General features: G+C 38.5%; 2 protein-coding genes across 7 annotated transcripts in view; both read left to right on the forward strand.

Moving 5' to 3' along the window:
• LOC307173446 (cytoplasmic tRNA 2-thiolation protein 1) overlaps positions 1-5,585 on the forward strand; it is a 28,683-nt gene extending 23,098 nt beyond the window's left edge. Inside the window, exon 3 of one of the 2 annotated variants that reach the window (XM_079896580.1) lies at positions 4,710-5,579. In XM_079896580.1, coding sequence (XP_079752706.1) covers positions 4,710-5,245 — 536 coding nt within the window. In that variant the 3' untranslated portion in view covers positions 5,246-5,579. Of the gene's footprint in view, positions 1-4,709 lie in introns of both variants that reach the window. The other variant, XM_079896581.1, reaches the window with a different exon arrangement.
• Positions 5,586-8,628: 3,043 nt separating this feature from the next.
• The window catches only part of pxnb (paxillin b), a 31,624-nt gene continuing 16,228 nt past the window's right edge, over positions 8,629-24,024 (forward strand). For 4 of the 5 annotated variants that reach the window (XM_079897147.1, XM_079897148.1, XM_079897150.1 and 1 more), the window contains exon 1: positions 8,665-8,828. In XM_079897147.1, coding sequence (XP_079753273.1) covers positions 8,816-8,828 — 13 coding nt within the window. In that variant the 5' untranslated portion in view covers positions 8,665-8,815. Of the gene's footprint in view, positions 8,829-24,024 lie in introns of all 5 variants that reach the window. The other variant, XM_079897151.1, reaches the window with a different exon arrangement.

The following is a 24,024-nucleotide window of genomic DNA, read 5'->3' on the forward strand; positions in this document are numbered from 1 at the left end:
TTATATGCACAATGAGGAGAGAAGCTAAAATAAGCCCGAGCCCGACCCGAGCCCGATCTGTAAAAAAAAAAAAAAACGGCCCGAGCCCGGCCCGAATGGGCTTAGCCTGTCGGGCCCCGACGGGCTTGCAGGGCTCTACTCTGAAGGAATCACTCACAATGGCTGGGCACTTGTAATGACACATCAAGGATGTTAAGAGGCTAAAAGCAGGTTTAGTACTTGCCCCATTGAAGTCAACAGGGTGCAAATTTTAAAAAGAGGATAACACGGTGTAGGCAACACCGATTTTTGTCGTTGTTCTCTGTATTGACAGCACTCCAAATTTACAAAAAAATGAGCTCAATGTTAAAATTGACCAGAGTTCTCCTTTAATGGAGGGTGTGTGAGTGATGATGCGTGAGTGATGATGCGTGCAGCAGAATTCTGAACAAGTTGGAGTTTATGGAGGGTTTTTTGAGGGAGACCAAACAGGAGGGAGTTGCAGTAGTCGATTCGGGAAGTGACAAGGCTATGGACAAGAACGGCAGTGGAAAGAGGAGTGAGAGAAGGGCGGAGGCGGTGAATGTTCCTAAGGTGGAAGTAGGCTGAGCGGGTGATGTTATTGATGTGTGCAGTGAAGCTGAGGGTGCTGTCCAGGATGACACCCAGACTCTTTACCTGAGGGGAGGGGGAGATGGAGGAGCCGTCGATGAAAATTGAGAAATTGTTTATTTTACTTAAGGTGGATTTTGTGCCAGTGAGTAGAAGTTCAGTTTTATTGCTGTTAAGTTTGAGGTGAACCAGGACTTTATTTCATGAAGGCAGTTGGTTAGGGAGGAGGGTGGGAGTGTGCTGTTGGGTTTACTGGAGATGTAGAGCTGAGTGTCATCCGCGTAGCAATGAAAATGAATGTTGTGTTTACTGAAGATGTCACCAAGGGGGAGAAGATAGATCAGAAAAAGCAAGGGGCCAAGGACAGAACCCTGAGGAACACCAGAAGTGACAGGGAAGGGATGAGAGGTGAAGGACTTTAGCTGGATAAACTGGGAGCGGTCGGGAAAGGTAGGAGCGGAACCAGGTGAGGGGAATGCCAGTGATGCCGATGGAGGAGAGTCTGTCCAGAAGGATGGAATGCGAGATGGTGTCAAAAGCTGCACTGAGATCAATCAGAAGGAGGATGGATAGTGAACCGGAGTCAGCAGAAAGGAGGAGGTCATTGGTGATTTTGAGAAGGGCCGTTTCAGTACTATGGAGGGAGCGAAAGCCAGATTGAAATTGTTCATAAAGGTTATTGGAGGAAAGGTGGGTTTGGAGTTGAGCAGCAACAGTTTTTTCAAGAAGTTTGGAGATGAATGGAAGGTTTGAGATGGGGCGGAAGTTCATTCATTCATTCATTCATTCATTATTTATTTGTAGAGCACATTTAAAAACAACCCATGGTTGACCAAAGTGCTGAACAGGACAAAATAATCAATACAAGGAGGATATAGTAAAATTGCAAGAGCAGTCAATATGATTACAAGCATACTAGAATAAATAACACATTGAATATAATACAATTACAGGTTAAGAAAGTAGATTAAGGATCAGCATTAAGAAAGTGTCTTTTAAGCTTTGATTTGAAAGTGGCAACTGACGACTCTAATCTAATTGATAATGGTAGGCTATTCCATAATTTGGGGCCTGCTATTTCAAAGGCTCGGTCACCTCGATGTACAGAGAGCAATCCAAGGTTACTAGACCTAAGTGACCTGGGTGGGTTGTGGTAGTGTATTAGGTCCGATAGGTACCCCGGTGCTAGGCCGTGTAATGATTTAAAAACAAAAATTAAAATTTTGAACTCTATTCTCTTTCTAACTGGTATCCAATTTAGAGAGGTTAGGATAGGCGTAATGTGATAGAACTTTCGACTACCAGTCAACAGCCTGGCGGCAGCATTTTGTACTAATTGAAGGCGCCCAATTGATGATTGGTAAGCTCCAAAATAAAGTGAATTACAATATTCTAGTCGTGAGGTGATAAAGTTATTGAGGTCAGTGGGATCGGAGCCGGGTTTCTTGAGTATGGGAGTGACAGCAGCAGTTTTCAGAGAGGGGGGTACAGTACCAGAAGTGAGGGAGGCATGAATAATATTAGTGATGAGGGGGGAAAGAGCAGGAATGGTAGCCTGGGAAAACCCAGACTACTTCTGGCGAATTTTAATTCTCTCTCCAGGATAGTCTGGAGAAGAGCCCATTCAAACTCATTTCTGTGCCGCCGAAATCGCGGCACCAATCAGAAACGTTTGGGGATTTACATGATGACGACAGCGCAGCGACGCTGAAGGAGTTCTCACACAGTGAAAAATACATTGCGGAGCAGAGAGGAGACTGACAACACGCTGGCAGACAGGACAGAGCAGGCTACTTTTCGGTTACGTTTGATATTAAACATATTAAACAAAGTCTCAGCTTTCAAATTTGGTAATTTTTTTAAAGAAATTTAAACAATAAATACCGTTTTGTTGCTCTTTAATGTGCCGTGACAGATCGCTGTAGAGCATCAGTTAAAGCTGCTCGTGAACCGATCATCTCTTCCTTCTAGTTAATTTATAGCCTCAAATAAACATGAACAAACATAAGAAGGAATGTTGTTTTAACCACGGAAAGGCGTCAGTACACTCCGTTTTTCAAGTTCAAATCCTCCTATGTTAATCTACTCTCCTGACTGCTTTGTCGGACAAAATGGCGGATGGCGAAGTATGATTGGTCAGATCACCTGTCAATCAAGCTCCCTGCGAAGGGTCGGAATTTGAGCTACGTCGGTTGGTGACGCCCCTTTGGAAATGATTTGTCTACATAGCTTCTCCAGACCCTACACTCAGTTTCAACTGAGAAGGGTCTGGTTTTAACCAGGCTACAGGAATGGAAGCTTTGACAAGAGAATTGGGGAGAGGGTCTAGTTGACAGGAGGAGGTATTTGATTTCTGGATAAGAGTGGAAATTTGGTTAACAGAGGGAGGGGTAAATGTTGAAAATGGATGGGTTGGAGTGGATGAGGGTGGAATGGGTGGGCTTAAGACTGACGGAGTAAGTTACTGGTGAATGTGTTGGATTTTTGTGGTGAAAAAAGATGACAGTTTATTGCAAAAGTCAGAAGAATAGAGATGGGATGGAAGTGAATCAGGGGTTTTTGTGATATTAGAAATGAGGGAGAAAAGAGCCTTGGAATTGCCTTCATTGGAGCTGATTAACTGGGAGTAGTAGGTGGATTTGGCTTTGGAGATGGAGTCTTTGTATTGGAGGATGTGAGCTGTGTACATGTCTTTGTGTATGGTGAGTCCAGTTTTCCTGTGGAGTCTTTCCAGCCGGCGGCCTATTTCTTTTTGTTTTCTGAGGGTGGGAGTAAACCAGGGTGCTGTGTTAGTGAAATTGACAGATCGAGTTTTGAGTGGAGCCAGAGTGTTGAGAATGTTTTGGAGGTGTGTGTTGTAATATGTGAGAAACTCATCTGTTGTAGAAAGGCTATCTGCACTGGGAAGGTTATTGATATGAGTTATGAGATTGTCCAGGTTGTTGTCCTTGATTTTACGGAAGTGAATAGTACGTGGTGGGGTTGGCTTTACTGAAAGACAGATTGACATTAAATGAAAGAAGCAGATGATCAGTATAAGGGAGGTGGTCAGTTTTGCAGTCCGTAGGTGTTATTCCTGAGCAGCAGATTAAGTCCAAAATATGTCCTTTATTGTGTGTGGGAAAGTTGACAAACTGTTGAAATCCAAGACTATCGATACATGAGGTAAAATCTTTAGTGAAAGTGTTATTGAAGTTGTCCTTGTGGATATTGAAATCTCCCAGTAGTATGACATTAGATAAAAGTGTAGCCAGATGAGACAAAAATGCAGAAAAGTCAGAGATGAAATCCTTGTTTGGTTTTGGTGGTCTATAGAGAGTCGCAATAACAGTGGGAGTAGGTCCAGAGAGCTGACGGACAGTGGCCTCAAAGGAGAGGCAGGCAGGCACATTCACGGGAACAACTTTCCAGTTCAGCTTTGATCACAGGAATAAATTACTTTTTTAAATATATTAAAATAGAAAACAGTCATTTTAAATTGTCATTATATTTCACAATATTACTGTTTTTTTTTTTTGTTTTTTTTTTTTATCAAATAAATGCAGCCTTGGTGAGCAGAAGATACTTCTTTTAAAAACTTAAAAATCTTACCGATCTAAAACTTTTGACCGGTAGTGTAAATATATATATATATATGTGTATATGTGTGTGTGTATGTATGTATATAAATATGTGTGTATATACAGTACTTGCACACACACACTAAGAAATATATATAATATATATAAATATAATTATACACAGACACACATGATGTAAACACAAACTTTTATGTTAGATGCAATTAGTCACATTTAATCGATTTGACAGCACTAATATATATACTTTTTTGGGGGGGGTGAAATATGACCTTGACATTTTTGTTTTGTGTGGTAACATCTAAATTAACCAGTTAAAAATTTAATATGACTGAATCATCCTGAAACATTAGATTACACCTACAGAAGCCTAACCCTAATATCGTATATATTTTATGAGTTTCATACAGTTTAACTCGTATTAATGTATTCTGAAATGCACTTTGAGTCTCTCAGAAATAGATGTCTAGAAATAGAAGGAAACAAATGCATTTTCCGAGGCTGAAAGGTATACTAAGGTGTGTTTTGTTTTATGAGCAGGTCACAATGCGGATGACGTGGCAGAGACGGTGTTGATGAATGTCCTGCGTGGAGATATCGCACGTCTCCGGCGCTGCACCTCCATCAGCACGGCCAGCGAAGGAGACGGCGCCATCCCTCGCTGCAAGCCACTTAAATACGCCTACGAGAAAGAGATCGTGCTCTACGCCTATTTTAAGAAGCTCGATTACTTTTCCACAGAGTGCATCTACTCGCCGAACGCCTACCGGGGTCACGCTCGCGCCTTCCTCAAAGACCTGGAGTCCATCAGGCCCAGCTCCATCATAGACGTCATCCACTCCGGGGAGACGCTCTCCGTAAAGGAAGGGGTGAAGATGCCGGTCCAGGGAACGTGTTCGCGCTGTGGCTACATCTCCAGTCAGGCCTTGTGTAAGTCCTGCGTTCTGCTGGAGGGCCTGAATCGAGGTTTACCCAAGCTGGGCATCGGGAAACATCACCGTCTGCACGGAAAAATCCTGGCTCGGGAGCCTCTGACCGAGCAGGAAGAGAAGAAGCTGAAGGCTGTGGACTTCTGACAAAATCAAGACTTGATTTTAAAAACTAGACGTTTGAGTTTTTTTTTTAAGATGCTTGGGATGGATGTTTATAATGTGAGGTGTTTTCATTTGTTTTATTCAAAGTGTGTCAGTCTCCAGCGATTGTTCGAAGTTCAACCACAGGGAAATGAGTGTCACGCATCTTTTGTTAATAAGTTAAAAGGCAAACTGTGCCATTCAAAACCAGAGACTCTCTTTTTAAAGACAAACATTAACTTTTCCAACTTACACCACGTTCACATCAGGAGGAACATTTCAGATGCTTTTTTTCCCTCTTATTTAAACAATAACATGACAATAAAATTATTAATAATTTCTTATTTTGTTGGATTTTTTTTCTAAATGAATAGACTTTTTGGCTGCATACGAAATCATATACTCTCTTGAGCAGGTGCTTATTTTGAATAGGTAATTACATCGCGACTGCTAAAAATGCAGTATGTTTGATATAGTATGAATGTGACCTACGTCACTTTACTGCCATTCACAAATCCTCTCCCATGGCCTCATGGGATAGTGAAGTATCCATCATATGCACGCTTCAGAATCTCGCCGGAAGAAGTCGCTCATCCTTTCTGACTACTCGTTTATGAGTACTGTGAATTCAGACACACTTCTTTTGTCAAATGAAGAGTTCAGATGCAAAAGCCTCTTAAAGGGATAGGTTACTTTGAAATTAAATTTTGGTATGTTTTAGCTTACCTCAAGGGCATCCAAGATGTAGGTGTCTTTTTTCCGCAGTAGTTTCAATTTTGATATTTTTAGGTCAAACCGTTCTTGTCTGTCAATCATTTAATGCAGGTCTGTGGTCACTGTCTCAAAGAGCATGCACAGAGTCCAAATTAAAACAATTCCCCATCGTCCAAATTAAGCAATTCCCCATCGTAAGTACACATTGATGGCCTAAGATACGAAACGAGCGGTTTGTGTGAGAAAACGAACAGTATTTATATCGTTTTTTAACTCTTGTACACTAGAATAGATGCCGCCTTGCCTACGGCATTCGTTCCAATGAACTGCCGTAGCCAAGGCGACATCTAGTGTATATATATCTATGCACCAGTCTGCGCACAGACACACACCAGGATGCGCACGCGCCCTCAGATCACTTGGACGTGGCTGTGTACAAGAGATAAAAAACAATATAAATACTGTTCATTTTCTCACACAAACCGCTCGTTTCGTGTCTTAGGCCATCAATGTGTACTTACGATGGGGAATTGTTTTAATTTGGACTCTGTGCATGCTCTTTGAGACAGTGACCACAGACCTGCATTATAGGACTGACAGACAAGAACGGTTTGACCTAAAAATATCAAAATTGAAACTACTGCGGAAAAAAAGACACCTACATCTTGGATGCCCTTGAGGTAAGCTAAAACATACCAAAATTTAATTTCAAAGTGAACTATCCCTTTAAGTGTCATCTGAAATTTTCTTCTAGAATGATCATTTTTATCAAGCTTGTATATTTAAGTTCAGTAATTTCACTTAAATGACAATTAATAGGTCATTTTCATTGAAAATTTCAGATGGCACTTTGAGGCTTTTGCATCTGAACTGTTCAAATACTGTTTCTCACCTACTGTAGTAGGGAAGTACGCGATTTCTGATGCAGCCTTTGTTTCCAATGAGACATGTTGAAGTTTTTTAATGTTCTTCAGTTTGTGACATGACAAAAAAGAACACACACACGCACAATCAGCTTCCTCTGGCTTTTAGTTTATTTATATAGTACTATTGCATGATCATTATTCATTCTTGTTTTATCAGACACTTTTATTATAGTATTTAAATGAGATAGAAATATAATTTATTTATGTTTGCACTTTGCACATTCACATAATACAGAGCGTTATGCATTGCATTAGATCAAGTGTCTCAAATGCTGCAGGATCTTTTCTCTTCACTAACTTCATTGAGACTTCAAACACGATGAAGAACAATGTGGTTACACTAGGGGGTGGGAGAAAAAATCGATCCATCGCGATTCTCTCTCCAACGATTCTGAGCTTAGTTTTTAACCAGATGTGTGATGACGCTGAGTTTGCTTTAGAAACACCCGTAATCTGCTTTCTTCCAATTCTTCACACACATACACCAATCAAACTTTCCGTAAAATAATCTTTAATAAAGTTCGGAAAGGTTGAAGCGAATTACAAGGACATTCACGGGCTTCATTGCACAGGATGCGCTGTGAGAGACGCGCGCTTTGTTTGATGTTACGTTACACTTGAAGCGTGCTGTCTCGCCTTTCGGTATTTTCCTAACAAATGCTCGAAGTCATCATTTATGTGGTTTGGAATGCAGTGGACTTATATATTTAAAATATGAACCTCACTAACAGAAGGCTGCTTTCAATTTCAAATGCTGACGCGCGCTAGAGCAGGGGAGTAGATAAAGAATCGTTCTGGAATCGGATCGTGACTCCCAGAATCGGAATCGGATCGGATCGTGAGGTGGCTAAAGATTCCCACCCCTAGGTTACACTATTTCAATGGTCCGCTTTAGACATTCTACCAACTATAAGTAACTTTATGTCAACTAGTATTAGTACATTTGTCTGCTTAATACCTGCTGACACTTTATTTTGAGCCCCCCCAAAAGACATTCTACTGTACTGACTATAACTTTGCAACTTGCCTGAAAAGAACAATCTATTATTAGGCCTTTTTGAAGGTTGTGCGAGTGTGTAGCAGGTCATGGTGGCAAGTCAAGTTGCAGGGTACACGTATTGATGAACTATTGTGGTTTTGACACCTCTTAACAAGTGATCGCATCTCTACCGAAGCAGGCCTTAAGCATCTGTGCGTGACTTCATAAGACAGTTTCACTCCGGAACAGCTCAGACATATTGTAAAATGTAAGATTAATGATTATAAAGTAAATGAATAACTGATACTTCAGATGTATAAATGAATATGCTAAGAAATATGAAGGATACATTTTGTAACATGATCAAATAAATCAGAAAAGATGTACTTTCTGGTACACCCAACTACTTTCAATAACAACATTAACTAATATTACAACATTACCACAGACTAGGTTTAAGATGAAATGCATGTTTGAGCTGTTTTGACTGAAAGCAACTTGCACTGAGATAACATAATATCTCAGTGTCATTGTTTTGTCTCAAGATGCAACAGTAATGTTTTTTTCTTTTCTTCTAAGACACCTTTATAAAAGCAACTTAAATGTCCTAATTGAACTACTGCTTAATTCTGGCTTAATCTAAGCCCTGTCTGTGAAACCAGGCCTATATGATATAGATGGTCAGTGAGAACTTTAGAAATCATCAAATCGTTCTCATGTTTCCATTGCCCCCGGTGTGGCGCTCTTCGACCAGCAGAGGTCGCTGCAGTGAAGTGAGTTTCTCTGTTCTGTGATCAGTGTGATGTTCGGGGGTCCAGTCCTGTCCAGCAGTCACACACACCAGCGTCTAGAACAGCAGGAAAAACTTCAGCACAGACTCGTCTTCTGAAACGAGCTCTACACATCGTCTTCAGAGTCGGATTAGGAGCAGAGCACTTCTGGAAGCGCGCGAACATGGACGATCTAGGTAAAACACTCATATTCCCACATGTTGTTTCCAGACAGACACAAACATAGCGGAAAAATAAGAGGGAGAGGGAGAGAGAGGCTAACTACAATAGCCAGTGAGCTAACGCACAAGAGCAGTGATCCAAAGTAATACTTTCTCCGAACGCGACGTCATAGTGATACAGTGTAACTCTTGACGTTCCATCCCTCAGAACGCGCTATTAGTGTCTGTTACAGTTACAATATTACACTATCATGTGTCAAGAAAAAAGAATACTGAGGTTGACTGTTGTTGGTCTGTACGCTGTTTCCTCCCTTTGGGAATCATCTTCAGGCATTAAATAGTTATTAATCTCTTTCAAATTATGCTTCTTATTTGAAATGTCGCTAGTGCACATTGTTTGTCATTAATTAAATATTTTTCTCCTTCATACATTCAGTCAGAGCCTAAAAGCGTTGTTGGCATGAGTCAAGTCAAAGTTTATCAGTAATCGCAGGTTGTAGCTCCAGAGATGAGAAGAAAATACAAATAGGATCACAGATATGAGCTTAAAAAGTAAACATAATAAAGATAAAAGATAATACAGCTGTGCGCCTTTGTATGTGTATGAGATTATAAACGTTAAAATGTGTATCAACGATCAGAATAGCACATTTGACAGATATGCGGTGTGTAGTTCAATATGAGTGTGCACAGATGGACCTTTGCAGTATAAAATGAGTGATTATAATCTGAGTGTTTGATGAGACTGATGATGAGCAGGACCACATGGAACATTTGTGTGAAATTCTGCAGAATTGGAACGACTGTCATTTTCAAGTTGCTTATTATTCAGTATTTTTGTGTAATTTGATAAAGCATTCCAATTAGAACTCCGTTCGATTGATTTGAACGTGTTTAAATCCACAGAATTCTATTAGAGATTAACAAAATGTCTAATATAAATAAAATCTCAGGCCTTCTGATGAGTTTTCACAGAACTATCAAGCCCTTCATCTTAACCTGAATGATTTGAGAGAGTAGTTTGCTGATTTGTTTGTATTCAGGGCTGACTTGGTTTTGAGTGATTGAGTGTATATAAATAATTTGTAATAATTTGATCTTGAATAGCTGTGAGATTAGAGACTTGACAGCTGTGTATGTATTGATTTTGTGATGCTGTTTATGAACTGTTGGGGGTATTCCAGAAAGCAGGTTATGTGACATAACCGGATAAGTTTACTCAGAGTGAATGGATAACTTCAACTTTCATAATAATAATAATAATAAAAAAAAATAAAAAAAGGAGATACCTTTCAGGGTTTGTTTCTGAGGTGTTCAGCGCATGATGAGGCTTCGGTGAGCATAACAGATTTCACACAATATTATTATATAGTTATATATACTATAACATAACATAAAGCAATGTTATTTCCCTCTAATTTATTTATATTATTTTAGTTTTTTTTTTTTTTTTTTACAAACAAATCTTCCACATCTCACAACAAATGTGGAAGTAAAATGTAAAAACAAAAACTGTTTTTTTTTTTTAGGTAAATCCATCTCTTTTTTATTTATTTATTTATTTAGCATCAAACAAACTAAATAATTATTATTCAAAGTAATAAAAAACGGATTAAAGAAAGATTAAAAGATAAGATTAAAACATATTACAAAACTGCCCAGTAGGTGGCGATATGCAGTGCACTAAGAATGTAAATAGCCATTGAACAAAAGAAGTATGGCACACTTCATAGGCTGCGTCCGAAGTCCGAACACTTAAAAATCCTGTCTTCGGAGGGCGCATTCCAATGTAGGAAGGCATCAGGGCACGTCCGAATCCAATGTGAGCTTCACTTCCAGTCTCCTGAGATTCCTTCATCTGATTGGTATTTGAAGGCAGCACAGATGTATCCTTCACTGCCTTTGATATCCCACAATCCTGTGCTCTCCATTCTGTGATGATTGAGCTAGAAAAATAAAGATGTGGAAAGTTGCGTCTGAAAGTTGTGGATTTGTATGTAAATGTAAAAAAACATTTTCCACTTCTGATGTAATTTCTAGAGCGAAATTACAGTTGTACTAATTAAATATTTGCTCACCAAAGCTCGCTCTATTTTGCTGTAAGTCATTAAACCATTACGCTACCTCAGAAGTCTGTGCGCAAATGCTGCCTTTATGGCAGCGATGCAACAAGTCAGCTGGCAAAGTTTTTGGATGCAGCCTTAGCGTCTGTTTCAATGAGGACTCCTGGATTCGGCACCCGAATTTATGCGGTCACCAATAACTCTGACTTTCATACTGAACTTAATCCAGGCCGTGGTTTTGGAACCTGCATACCTTGAGTAAGCAAGGTTTGGGTGAATCAACTGAGAGTTCAGGGTATATGTGAAAGAAAGTTACCCTTGCTTTCTGGAATAGCCCTCAGATCAGATAATAACTGGCTGATCTCCATGTGGAGGGGCGTGTCCTGTTGGGGATAAAGTGACTCCGCCCACTGCCGACTGCTGCAGCCCATCTGTGACATAAAGCACATTAGCTTTGCTTCAGGACTGAATTGTGCACAACAAAGTACCAAAATGGTGTATTGTACTAACCTCTGGTTTCACAGACAAGGTTTAAGTCTAGTCCTACACTAAAATGCAAGTTTGAGCTGTTTTAAATGAAAGCAACTTGCACTATTATCTTAAAATATGTCAGTGCCATTGTTTTGTCTCACATCAGTATTGTTTTATTCTAAGACGCATTATAAAAGATACTTAAATGTCCTAATTAATTAATGCCGAAGCCTGGCTTAATCTAAGCCCTGTCTCTGAAACCAGGCCTAAAGTCAAACACAAAATTGATCAAAATAACCATGAGCTTCATAGTCTCAACATACTATGCTATTGGTTGAAAAGGAAAACGAACCATTTTGTAAATGCATAAACAATAGCACTTGGAACAAACACTGGATTAATTACTATATTAGTGTTTTAGGCACATTACCACACTGATTGGACGCACAACCAAAAGACATGAGTTGGAAAAGCTTATTTCTTGTTCTATCCAAACTATGCATCGTCTTTTATCACATGGTTTTCATTCTGATTGGTCAGATATATCTAAATGATGGCCGTTGTCCAGAGCGACGCTATAACAGACCACTCATCCGGTCAGTGTTTCCTACATAGCCTTCTGTGTCTCTGCTGTTTCTACAAATAAGATAAAGCAATAATTTGATCTGTAAATTTGATCATTTGAACTGTACAGCAACGGCAAGGTCATGGGTTCGATTCATGCAATGCAACTAATAATAAGCCTTGAATGCAACGAAAGTCACTTTGGAAAAAATGCATAAATGTTTTTGTTCATGTATTCATAAGTGGGACAGTGTGAAGTTAGACAATTATCACGTAAGTGTTTTGCAATAATGACTGGTTGACTGTGCATTATCATAACAGTACTTTAGCAAACCGCACTAATAACTTGACATCTGAAGAAGGAGATGTTTGATGGTGGTAGTTCAGTTCTGGTTGTTTTTTTTTGGGCTGGAGAAAGAGGCGATTGTCTTCCGAGTATGGTTGCGTCCCGGTGTAGCTGGAAGAGCCCGAGTGACAGGCGAGCGCATGCCGTCAGTGAGTTTGGATGTGATGGTGTGAGTACGGGGAAATCCAGTGCCTGTGTTTGGAGTGGGGGAGGAACTGAACTGACTCACTCGAGGGTCAAAGGGCGAATGAGAGGAGTTTTTCCAACCAGCTGCTCACAGTGGAATGCTTTATTAGCTTTGTTAGAGGCGATCAGTGTTTCGGATTTAGAATTGGCCCAGTTGATGAGGTCAAATGTGTTTGGACACTTATGCAGGGCCCTATGAAATCCATTAGAAATTTTTTTAAAGAGATATTTCACCGCTGGAAAGATGAATGTGTATTTAAATTGGGTCATTTATGTAGTAGAAATGTGAAATTATTTTAGAAGTTGCCTTCTAGACTGAGAAAAGCCAGAAAATGTATTTTTGGCTCATGTGGATGAAAGACAACAACTCCCAGAATGCACTTGCTTCGCTGCCCTACGAGGACACTCCCAAGCCACGCCTACCGGTTACAGAGGGCAGTATCGGGAGAAATTATACAACTAGGCTACTAGTGGACTCGAAACTGAAAAGACGGCGTTTTATCGTGAGATCCCCCTATGGGCGGGTTGAACACATGCGGGACGAGCTCCTCCTACTGGCTGGAGTCTCTCGCCTCTGCACAAAAAAGCCCCCAAAAAAGTTTTTTTTCCAGACACACAATACAGAAATCTCTCGTCTCAGGGGGACATGAGGGAGGGAAGCACGGCATTCGAAAATACTAGCGGGTTTCTACTGATACAAAGCTTAATGCTATAATCCTTTTAAATTCCAATAACTAAAATGGATGTCACAATCAATTGAATTAATAAAACTTTAACAATTTAAAAGTTTATTCAAATTTAAACAATAATAGGGCCCTATGAAATGTCTTTTATGTCTTCTATGTTGTTTCTGGATCCTTTGTTTTACGATTTAACACAAATTTATCACCAAAAATGGTGGAAATCAAATGAATGCATTAAATCTTGATTAAACTTTTAAGATGTAATCAAATGACATTTGCACCATTCTTTTATTTTTTGGCAAACAAAATGCTGCACAACCAAGGTTTACAGTTTAAATTAAAATATGGTATAAACAACTGCACTGAAAAAAATGATTCGTTGAATTTAATCAATTTTTTTATCGTAAGTAGTTGCAAAATTGATTTTAGCTACATTTAAACAAATGCATTAAGTTGAACTAAAATTGATTAAGTTCAACTTAATGCATTTGTTTACATGTAGCTAAAATTAATTGTGTGCAACCACTTATGATAAAAAAATTGATTAAATTCAACGAATTATATTCCTTAAAAACAATAGTTTTATTATTATTAATTATCATTACTTTGAGAAGTACATTCTTCAGTACAGTAGTAATATATTTTCTTTAAGTCAGACCTAACTGGGTCTAACTTTCATTTTGATGGTTTGTCGTGAAGACCTTTAAGTTCCCTTGTGTATATGATATGACGATAGTTTTACCAAATGAATTGTGAAGTGCAGATGAAGTTCATGACCTCATAATGAGACGGCAGATGCTGAAAACACCACGAGTCATTTTACACCTCAAACACCTTCGAGGGCATCATTTTAGGTAGTTTGGCACGCAATCTTGTGTGTGTGTGTGTGTGTGTGTGTGTGTTTGTGTGTGTGTGAGAGAGAGAGAGAGAGAGAGAGAGAGAGAGAGAAAGAGAATCAAACCCATCCCCCCCCCCCACACACACACACATGACCACACCATCCCCACATTTTTTTTTTTACAATCCGCCTCTGCATATAAACCTCAGTATTCTCGTACTCACACAAGAGGTTGTTGCGGTCACACAGGTGCACAATGAGGGTGTTGTTCAAGCAAATGCTGTTTCTCATCTGGGCCTCATTGGACAAGTCGTCAAGGTAGTAATTTGTGGAGAATCACAGAACAATAATGATTTGTCTGTTAAAGTATTTAAAGAATTTGGCTTTGGCCCACTCAACCACTGCCTGGGAACCGTAAACGCTTGATCATTTCTATTGGGCAAGGTAACACTCGTCTGTGGTTTATTTAAAAAAGATATTTAATTCGATTTAATCAGAGTTTCTTTCAACATGGCTGTTTGAGAAATGAAAAGCTACACACTCCATCAGTAAGGGTTAGGAGAACTGTTGCCAAATATATAACGTTAGAAACATAATAATCACTGCGATAATGATCCAATCATAGAGTGATTACTGTGATCAAAGTTGAATTTTCAGCATCATTACTGGCACATGATGCTTCAGAAATCATTTTAATTTTAGGTTTTTTTTTTTTCAGGATTTTTTAATGAATAGAAAGTTCAGAAGAACAGCATTTATTTGAACTAATCTTTAGTTACTTTCGATCATTTTTATGCATTCTTTCTGAAAAGTATTAGTATATATATTGTTTAAAATCTTACTGTCCCTAAACTTTTGCATGGTAGGGTGTGTAATTTTTATTTTCAGTTTAAATGGTATTCAGAAGCATTGCAAACCTACAGAACTCACCCATCCTCACATCAATCTGATTGGCTGAAATTTTGTTTATAGATAAGTATAACACATATCTGTGATCGCAGGGATATTACACATATCTATAGATAAGTATTCACTATCTGTGTACATAGAAAAAGTGCTTGTCACTGGAATATTTTCGCTTTGTGCTGGTTAGGACACGGTGTGAGGAAAAGGGAGGATTAGAAAAGTATCATGGCAGTGACTCCGACACAGACTAAATCAGTTTCCCCTCCCTACACACACACACACACACACACACACACACACACAGACACACACACTGTTTCATGGCCCAACCTGCCCTCAGACCAAGGCTTCAGGGTCCGCCTCACTTCCTCAGGAAACAGTGGAGAAAGGAAGTGGCTTTGTGTTGAGCTCTATGGCTACACTTTAAACCCACTCAAGAAATACAGAGCGTCTAGATTAGTCAGAACAGTGCTAGCATGGCCTTTAAAGGCACAGTCCACCTGAAAAATAACCTTCTGTCACCATTTACTCATGATGTTCAAAATCCTGTATGGCTTTCTTTCTTCTTTGGAACAAAAAAGGAGATATTTGAAAGAATGTTGGGGTCCAAACAACATTGTATGGACAAAAGAACACTAAAACATTTTTAGGGCAACATTTGTTTGTGTTTCACAAAAGTAAGAAAGACATGAGGGTGAATAAATGAGACAAAACAATAGGGCTATACACAATGAATTCAAATAAAACTGAAATGGCGATATGGTTCAGTGTGATTATCAAATCGCAAAGGCTGCAATTTAATTAAATAATAATGTGCGCTGCATGTTTCAGAGTGAAGCGCGGCACTGTGTTCATTTACACTGTTTTCATCGTCTCAAAGCGTCTCAGATTGCAGTAAATGAACCCCAGTTTTCATCTGCTCTTTTTTTAACATGCATTTGAAAACGCAACATGTGGCAAGTCTTCCCAAACTTGTAATGAGAAGCGCTTATCAACAAAATATATTCTTTAAGGGCTCCCTGCGATTTCCGTCAAAATAAGTTTAATGGTTTACCGTTTGAAAATAAAGAAATTAAGATGGTTATAAATGATAATATTCTAATTTTACAGTTTTATGTAAAATAAAATTATTTTATTATTAAATTTAGTAATTATTTTTTAATAATTTAGTTATAATAATGATACAAATTATTGTTATTATTTTAGCCGTATTCATATATAATACATTTTTTGCCTAATTGTGAATTTTTTTTTTTTTTTTTGAAAAACCGCAATTACATTTTTTTTCCCTAAATCGTGCAAGCCCACATTATAACTCATAAAAGTTCCCTATTTGATTTCAATGCCAAGTTTTCTGAAGTCATCTGGTGCCTTGTGTGAGAAACATGAACATTCATTGCGTCAGGCTTGAGGTCAGCGATGCCAAACATACAGCGTCATGTTATTTGGTTGTTCGAAAACTATTTTCAGTTTTTCCTCTCTCATATCGATTAGTTTCAGTCCTCAAAAGCATTTTTAGGGAATTATAATCTTAGATTGCTGGGAAGTGCATTCACACACAAGTCACACACAAATCACACACACATCTGAAACAAGGGCTTTTTATGTGTGCCATTAAACAAGGCATGCAGAATCCTCGACGTTTAGCTTAATAAAGTTACCAGCTTTTATCAGTGGAGAGTCCTTTGACTCATAATATTCCAGAGTATTGTCCTATCTGTTCTCAATTACGATAATGGCGGGCGCTGAAGGGGCGATCAAAGCCAGACTTTGCCATGTGTTTTCCTGCTGTTATGAGGTGATTTAGATGAAAACGCTCGGACGCGTCCCTCTCTGCTGGCCTTTTCTTTCTCTGTTTCCTTCGACCTCTTTTTCGATGCCCCGCTCCCCCTCTCCCTCCTTGGCAGGGCGTCTGGCCTGAGACACAGCGGTGATTGTTTTCCTGATGGCCTTGGATGTTCCAGAACTCGTAGTTACAGCAGAATTCTTCCCACATGAGTGGATTTGGGAGATACTCCCTGTTAGCGCTGCCTGTGTAAAATGTTCCACTGGACACATAATGCTCATCAAAGGTGTGTGTGAGATCCACAGAAATGTGCAGATGTTACATTCGTCCATCGTGGTCGACAGAATCACATGCGAGTCCACGGCACGCATACAGAAAGCTCACCAGGACTGAAACCAAGTTCTTCACACATAGGAGGGTTTGATGTATTTTTTTAAAAAAATATATATTTTGATTAACCTTTAATTAGGGCTGCACAATATATCGAAATTATCTAAATATCGCAAATGAATATATCGTGATATGCATATCGCAACAGCTTGCAATAACTGGGGTCATGATCAAAAGACAAAGAGAAAATCACTCACTGCTCTCGGCTGAATAACTTTTGTAGCTTTAATAAGAATCAGTACATATTTAATTCATACAGTGAAAAACTAAGCTGTGTTTTATTGTTACATGTGATTATTCAGTTTCTGTTGTTAAATAACCCTAATGTAGGATATCCTGAATCCCGTGGTTTACACTGATGTTGAAGTAACACTTCTTCTGCTTCAGTAAAACACTGATGTTCACTTTCAGAAGTTGTAGGGGTGTTTTCTTGTCACAAAAAGAATGTGAAATGTGTGTAGGTTATATAATTTTTTATACTATTCGTTTTTTGATGAAAACCAAAATTTACCCACACTTTCAATTTGAAAGAAGACGGAGCGTCATGTACAACCGGTTGTGATGGTGAAGCTATTTTCATTTGAATTTGCTGTTGAATGCACGACAACAAACATAGACAACAAAGCACACTAACAAGCGCCACCTTGTGGATGTAATACGCAAATGTAAATCATCTGAGTAAACTCCGAGAAAACCAATGGAGAAAACCTGAAAGTAAAACAGCTAATTTTATAATTAAATATTGCAATACTTTGCGCTACTGTATCGATATAATTGCGTGCGCAAAATATCGTGATACTGAACAGAATTTTTCTTTTTCCCCACCACTAGTGTGAACCAGCTCCTAAAAGCCGTTCATGTGTGAGAGCCAAAGACGTCCATCAAGCGCATGTTTACAGAGTGTGAATGGTCATTTTTAATTATCAAATCAGTTAAATATTGCATTTCTTTGTGTTTATTAAGCAAGCTTAAGCAGATGGTTTAATCCAAATTAATTTATGAATGAGTAATCACACAGCAGTCACTATGTCACGTAATCTCTGATTATTCTCTATTACCAGTTTTTGTGGGGTGTTTGTGGTCTGTGTGGGTCTTTTCCAGGTTTAACCCGTTGAACTGGGATAGAGAGTCAGTCAGCGCTTATCTAAATAACCATCCAATCAGATTTGACCTGCGTGTGCGCGTACGAGTCGGTTGGATGTTCTCACTTCTGTGTTTACGTAGGTGTCAGGAATAGACAAGGGACCCCCGTCTGCTTGGCTTGAAGTCCCGTTGGGAAGAGCTTTTATTTTGGGTGCCAAGTGTCAACTTTCTACAGGGGTGGGGTCGGGTACTTGAGATTTCTCTCTAAAATATCTGTCAATCCTCTCCTTTAACACATTTCATGCTTCGATTCATGCTCTCTCTCCTCCTCAGGCTTCCACGACCCCCCTCCGCTTGTCTCGTTTCTTCTCTTGTTGCTCCTGGCTGTCTTGTAACTATAGCTGTCTGTTCTTTCTCTGTTGTTTCTTTTGTGACCTGTCCTGCAGTCATCCTGCTGGCCCCCTCGCTCACCCCCCTCTTGCCTCTCTGTTATAAATATCAGAGTAAGTTTGGTTAGAGGGTATAGAGTTTCCTTTGGTGAGGTCGCCAGCTTTGGCCTCTGGTCTCCAGTCATAAACAGGCAGAGTTTAGCCTCTTCTGACCTGCAGGAGAACGGCCACTGGTTACACTGACCAGGACTTAAATGGGACCTATCATGCCCCTTTTTTATTTATTTAAATCTTTATATTGTTTTTTTTTACTCTGCTAGAACAGGTTTTCACACTTGAATGATCAAAAAACACATTATTTTCCACATATGTGACCCTGGACCACAAAACCAGTCACATGGGTCACTTTTTTGAAATTGAGATTCATACATCAGCTGAAAGCTGAATAAATAAGCGGACCATTGATGTATGGTTTGTTATGATAGGACAATATTTGGTCGAGATACAACTATTTGAACATCTGGAATCTGAGGGTGCAAAAAAATCGAAACATTGAGAAAATCTCCTTTAAAGTTGTTTATTTATGTTCACGATTGTGCTGCATTCACTCACAGAAATAAATGTTTTATATATTTACGTTAGGAAATTTACAAAATATCTTCATGGAACATGATCTTTACTTAATATCCGAATGATTTTTGGCATAAAAGAAAAATCGATAATTTTGACCCTTACAATGTATTGTTGGCTATTGCCACAAATATCCCCGTGCGACTCGTGACTGGTGACGTGATCCAGGGTCACATATTATCCATTGTTGCAGCTAAGGTTATACACCGGTATGGCGGTTTATCACGATATTGATGTGATTATCATTTCGGGAACATTTGCTTATCCACGGTTTTGGAGAAAAAATGATCTCGCGTGCGCATATGTGACGTTTTTCCACTTGACTGCTTAGATTCCACCCGTACATGTACAGCGGAGAGAATGAGACAGAGGCTGCGAATTCTAATCTCTATAAAAAAGTTTAAATCTGCAGTGTTGGGAATACTTGGGCGTCTGAAAAACGAACGCGGGGTTGTCCTTGAAGATGGATATCTCCAGAACTGTGGACGAAGAGTGGCTGCAAAAGGAGGAAATACGTCAAACATGTTCTCCCATATTCACAAATTTCCATTTATAACTTAAGGCCGTATTATTTCCGTGTTGATGAGGGAATTTACAATATAACGCAGATGTCACGTAAAATGCACGATTTGATAGATGGATGAATAAATCTAAAATATAGCATCTAGCATATACATCTTTTAATGAGTTTTATTTTTAACGAGATTAAATTAATGCATAAAGTCTATACTTAAAAGTACAAAAACAAATATACAGATATGAATAAACAACAAATGCGTCAGGAATAAATTCTGCCTTCTTTTCATCTTTACTTGTACCAGGAATAGTAGAACTGGGATAGTGTTTTGTTCTTTCTTAAATTGAGACATTTCTTTTATCAACTTGATGGCGGGTAATAAAAGAAATATCTCTGAAAGATCATATATTGGAAATACAAAATATCTAGTCGTTTTTCTAAGTTGAATTTCATAAAATGTTTTGTTTTATTTTATTGTTTGCTGAATCTGCCATGCAATAGCTTGTCAAAGTGCATTGTGATCGGCGTCTTAGAAAGCGACACGATTATCCTGCTTGCGCACACATGATGCTTTCAGATGCTGTGTGTCAAGGAGTTGTCCTGGGTTTAGTTGGAGTTCTGTCGCTGTTTAACCATTAGGGCTGGGTTTCTGGACTGCAGTGCTTTCACGGTTTCTGGTATTTTTAAATATAGGTGGGTGGGATCGTAACACTGAAATGAACACCAGCCATTGTGAGGCCGTTTGCACTACATTCCTCTGCCGTGTCACAGTTCAGCCCACACGCCCCTCTCTCTCTCTCTGTCTCTGTCTCTCTCTCTCTCTCTCTCTGTCTCTCTCCCTCTCTCCTCTATAGTGTTTCTGTGGCGGCTCCCTGATGGAATGTGTGGAATTCTTTCCTCGGATTCTGAGTATGAAGCGATAAAGTGGTTAACAACCTCATAAAGGAGTAATAGGATTAGAATCGAGAAGACCTAGACTCTCTGCATCACTTTATACTGTGTGTTCCCTGTTCAGAAGATATCAGTGTCACACCTGGCCTCTATTCAAGTGATGTGCATTTGTATAACCTTTCATATTGATTGCTTTTTAGAAACCTCTCTCAGCTCTTAGTTTTATATGATCAGATTATGCTCAGCAATGCAGAAGAATGTAATTACGTAAATAAGAAATATGTCTTCCATTTGTCACCCTGGACCACAAAACCAGTCACATGGGTCACTTTTTTTGAAATTGAGATTCATACATCATCTGAAAGCTGAATAAATAAGCTTTTCATTGATATGGTTTGGACAATATTTGGCCGAGATACAACTATTTGTAAATCTGGAATCTGAGGGTGCAAAAAAATCAAAACATTGAGAAAATCTCCTTTAAAGTTGTTCATTTATGTTCGCGATTGTGCTGCATTCACTCACATAAATACATGTTTTATATATTTATGGTAGAAAATTTACAAAATATCTTAATGGAACATGATCTTTACTTAATATCCTAATGATTTTTGGCAGAAAAGAAAAATGGATAATTTTGACCCATACAATGTACTGTTGGCTATTGCCACAAATATACCTGTGCGACTCATGACTGGTTTTGTGATCCAGGGTCACATATAGATACAGATGTGAATGAGAATTGTGAGTAGCCAATCACTGTATGTGAAAGACATTTTGTGTCTCTTTTTGTTTTCCACTGAAGAAGAAAATCATACTGGTTTGGAATGACAAATAGATAAATAGATATTGACAGAATGAATTGTCATGTTTGGGTGAACTAAGTTCTATCAGCTGTATCTGCGATAAGCTGTTAAACACCACAGACAATAATTTTGTTGTAAACTTGTTAACATTACACGTCTATGGGGCAATACATTTCTATTGAACACGTTTTTGTTTGTTTGTTTGCTTTTTATGAACGGAGTTGAGGTCCATATTCATATTCTGCTGCATGTCAGAGTTGTTTAACCCAAAATATTTCAGTGAAAGTACTGTAGTTTGACATTTAGTAACCTCAGGACCCTGTTGATTTCTTCAAAAGTGTAATCTTCCACTTGTTCAGCTTGCTGAGTGTGGACTGCTGTTCTGCTGTGGATTAAGTTTAAGTTTGGCTTCAGACCACTGTTTGCATTCATAATCACATTAACTAACCACTAGGTTGTTCTCTCCATAAACAGCAGCGTTAAATGAGTTCTCAGACCCTCCCTGACACGCAGTAAATCCCTGACTCCACACTGCCTCCTGCCGGGGAGTTCAGGACTGCGTGTCTATGAAGCGGTCACAGTGCATTTAACACTTACAGGTGAAACTCGGAAAAAATTTTAATATCGTGCAAAAGTTCGTGTATTTCAGTAATTCAAATCAAAAGGTGAAACTAATATATTTTAAATCTTAAAATATTTTAAAACTTAAAATATTTTAAAACTAATATTCTAAATATAATATTTAGTATATATAACTATATACATATGCATGATTATACTTTTCAAAGGGCCAACATTTCTGTATTTAAAATCCTTTTTTTTTTTTTATTGATTTCATGTAATATTCTAATTTTCTGAGATTTTGACTTTGGGGTTTTCATAAGCTGTAAGCCATAATCATCAAAACTATAACTTTTGCACGATATTCTAATTTTTGTGAGTTTCACCTGTACAGTCAGTTTGCTGTCTTGTACAGAGACTAATCTAACAAAATCACCAACATTTAATCTTTAATTTCTCATAGCCTTTTAAACTTTTTTTATTTTTTATTAATTTTTTGTAATCTTTTTACATTTACAAATCTGGCAACACCCAAAACAGGATGGCCATGTGGTGCACAGGATATCCTGCCTGTACTCGCACCTCTCTGCCTTTAGTTCCAGTGCACATTATTGTTAAAACATAGAAGTGTGTTTCATCTTTGGACACTTTTGTGGACTTTTTAACTCTCTAAAAACACACGTGTCCAACTCTCACTAGTTTATTTATTTTGTCGACTATCATTTTGTTATTTTTTATTTTTTTGAGTCATGAATATTTTTACTGTAATGTAATTACACACGTCTCAACTCAAATAAAACTACTTTCAATAATATTTACATGAACTGAAATAAATAGGCTTAAATAATGCACAATTATTCAATAGATTTAAAGTGCCTCGTTATGCTATTTTAAAGGTTCCTCAATTTCTTTTGGGTGTCTCCTACAATAGGTTTATATGCTTCCAAGGTTAAAAAAACTCTTTGATATAACATAATGTAAATTGCACATCACCTCATTTATTAAAGTGTCTGAAAACGGTTTGTTCAAAGATTCAGTCTCTCCAAACCCCTCCTTTCCGATATTCTTCTCTGCTCTGATTGGTCAGACGGCCCAGTTGTGATTGGTCTACTCTGCTCTGATTGGTCAGACGGCCCAGTTGTGATTGGTCTGGTCTACTCTGCTCTGATTGGTCAGACGGCCCAGTTGTGATTGGTCTACTCTGCTCTGATTGGTCAGACGGCCCAGTTGTGATTGGTCTACTCTGCTCTGATTGGTCAGACGGTCCAGTTTTGATTGGTCTACTCTGCTCTGAATTGGTCAGACGGCCCAGTTGTGATTGGTCCACTCTGCTCTGATTGGTCAGACGGTCCAGTTTTGATTGGTCTACTCTGCTCTGATTGGTCAGACGGCCCAGTTGTGATTGATCTACTCTGTTCTGATTGGTCAGATGGCTCAGTCTGTTGTGATATGTCGACCACTTACAGCGCGTGTCAGAAACCAAACACTCATTAGCTAATCTGAATTTCAGCTCTTCCTCAGCACTTAATTCACAGTGATTCGAACAGTAACGATGGCGTGGGTTTTACCGTATCAGATCCTTTACATTCACGAACAGCTATATTACACACTACATGAAAGGTAATATCCCAAAAAGAATAATTGGGGCACTTCAATATGCATGCATAAACAAATCATTATGATTGTTTGTTGTAATGTGTGCAGATTTAGTTTGTAAAATTCTTTTGGTTTCAGCCGGTAATAAAACTCACTGATTTCACTCATGCTTATATTAATTTCAACTTATATTTATTATAATCTGGATCATATTTTCTTTGACTTTGTGTAGTTTTGCCTATATGTTTTTCGAGCATGAGGGCACGTCACACAACCTGTCCATGTTGACATCTGTGTAATTTCTTACAAATAATGTAATGCAATGTAAAAAAATGTAATTAGAAACAAATCTTTTACCACATAGATGTATTTATGACTAGTTTGTTTTAGAGCTTGATCGATATGGATATTTGGGGACTGATACCTATATTAGGGAGTAAAAAAAGTCTGATATCGATATATCGGCCGATTTTCTTTATGTGTATATTACAGTACAGTACCAGTC

The sequence above is a fragment of the Squalius cephalus genome, assembly GCF_949319135.1.
Source record: "Squalius cephalus genome assembly, chromosome: 16".
In the NCBI taxonomy this organism is placed as follows: Eukaryota; Metazoa; Chordata; class Actinopteri; order Cypriniformes; family Leuciscidae; genus Squalius; species Squalius cephalus.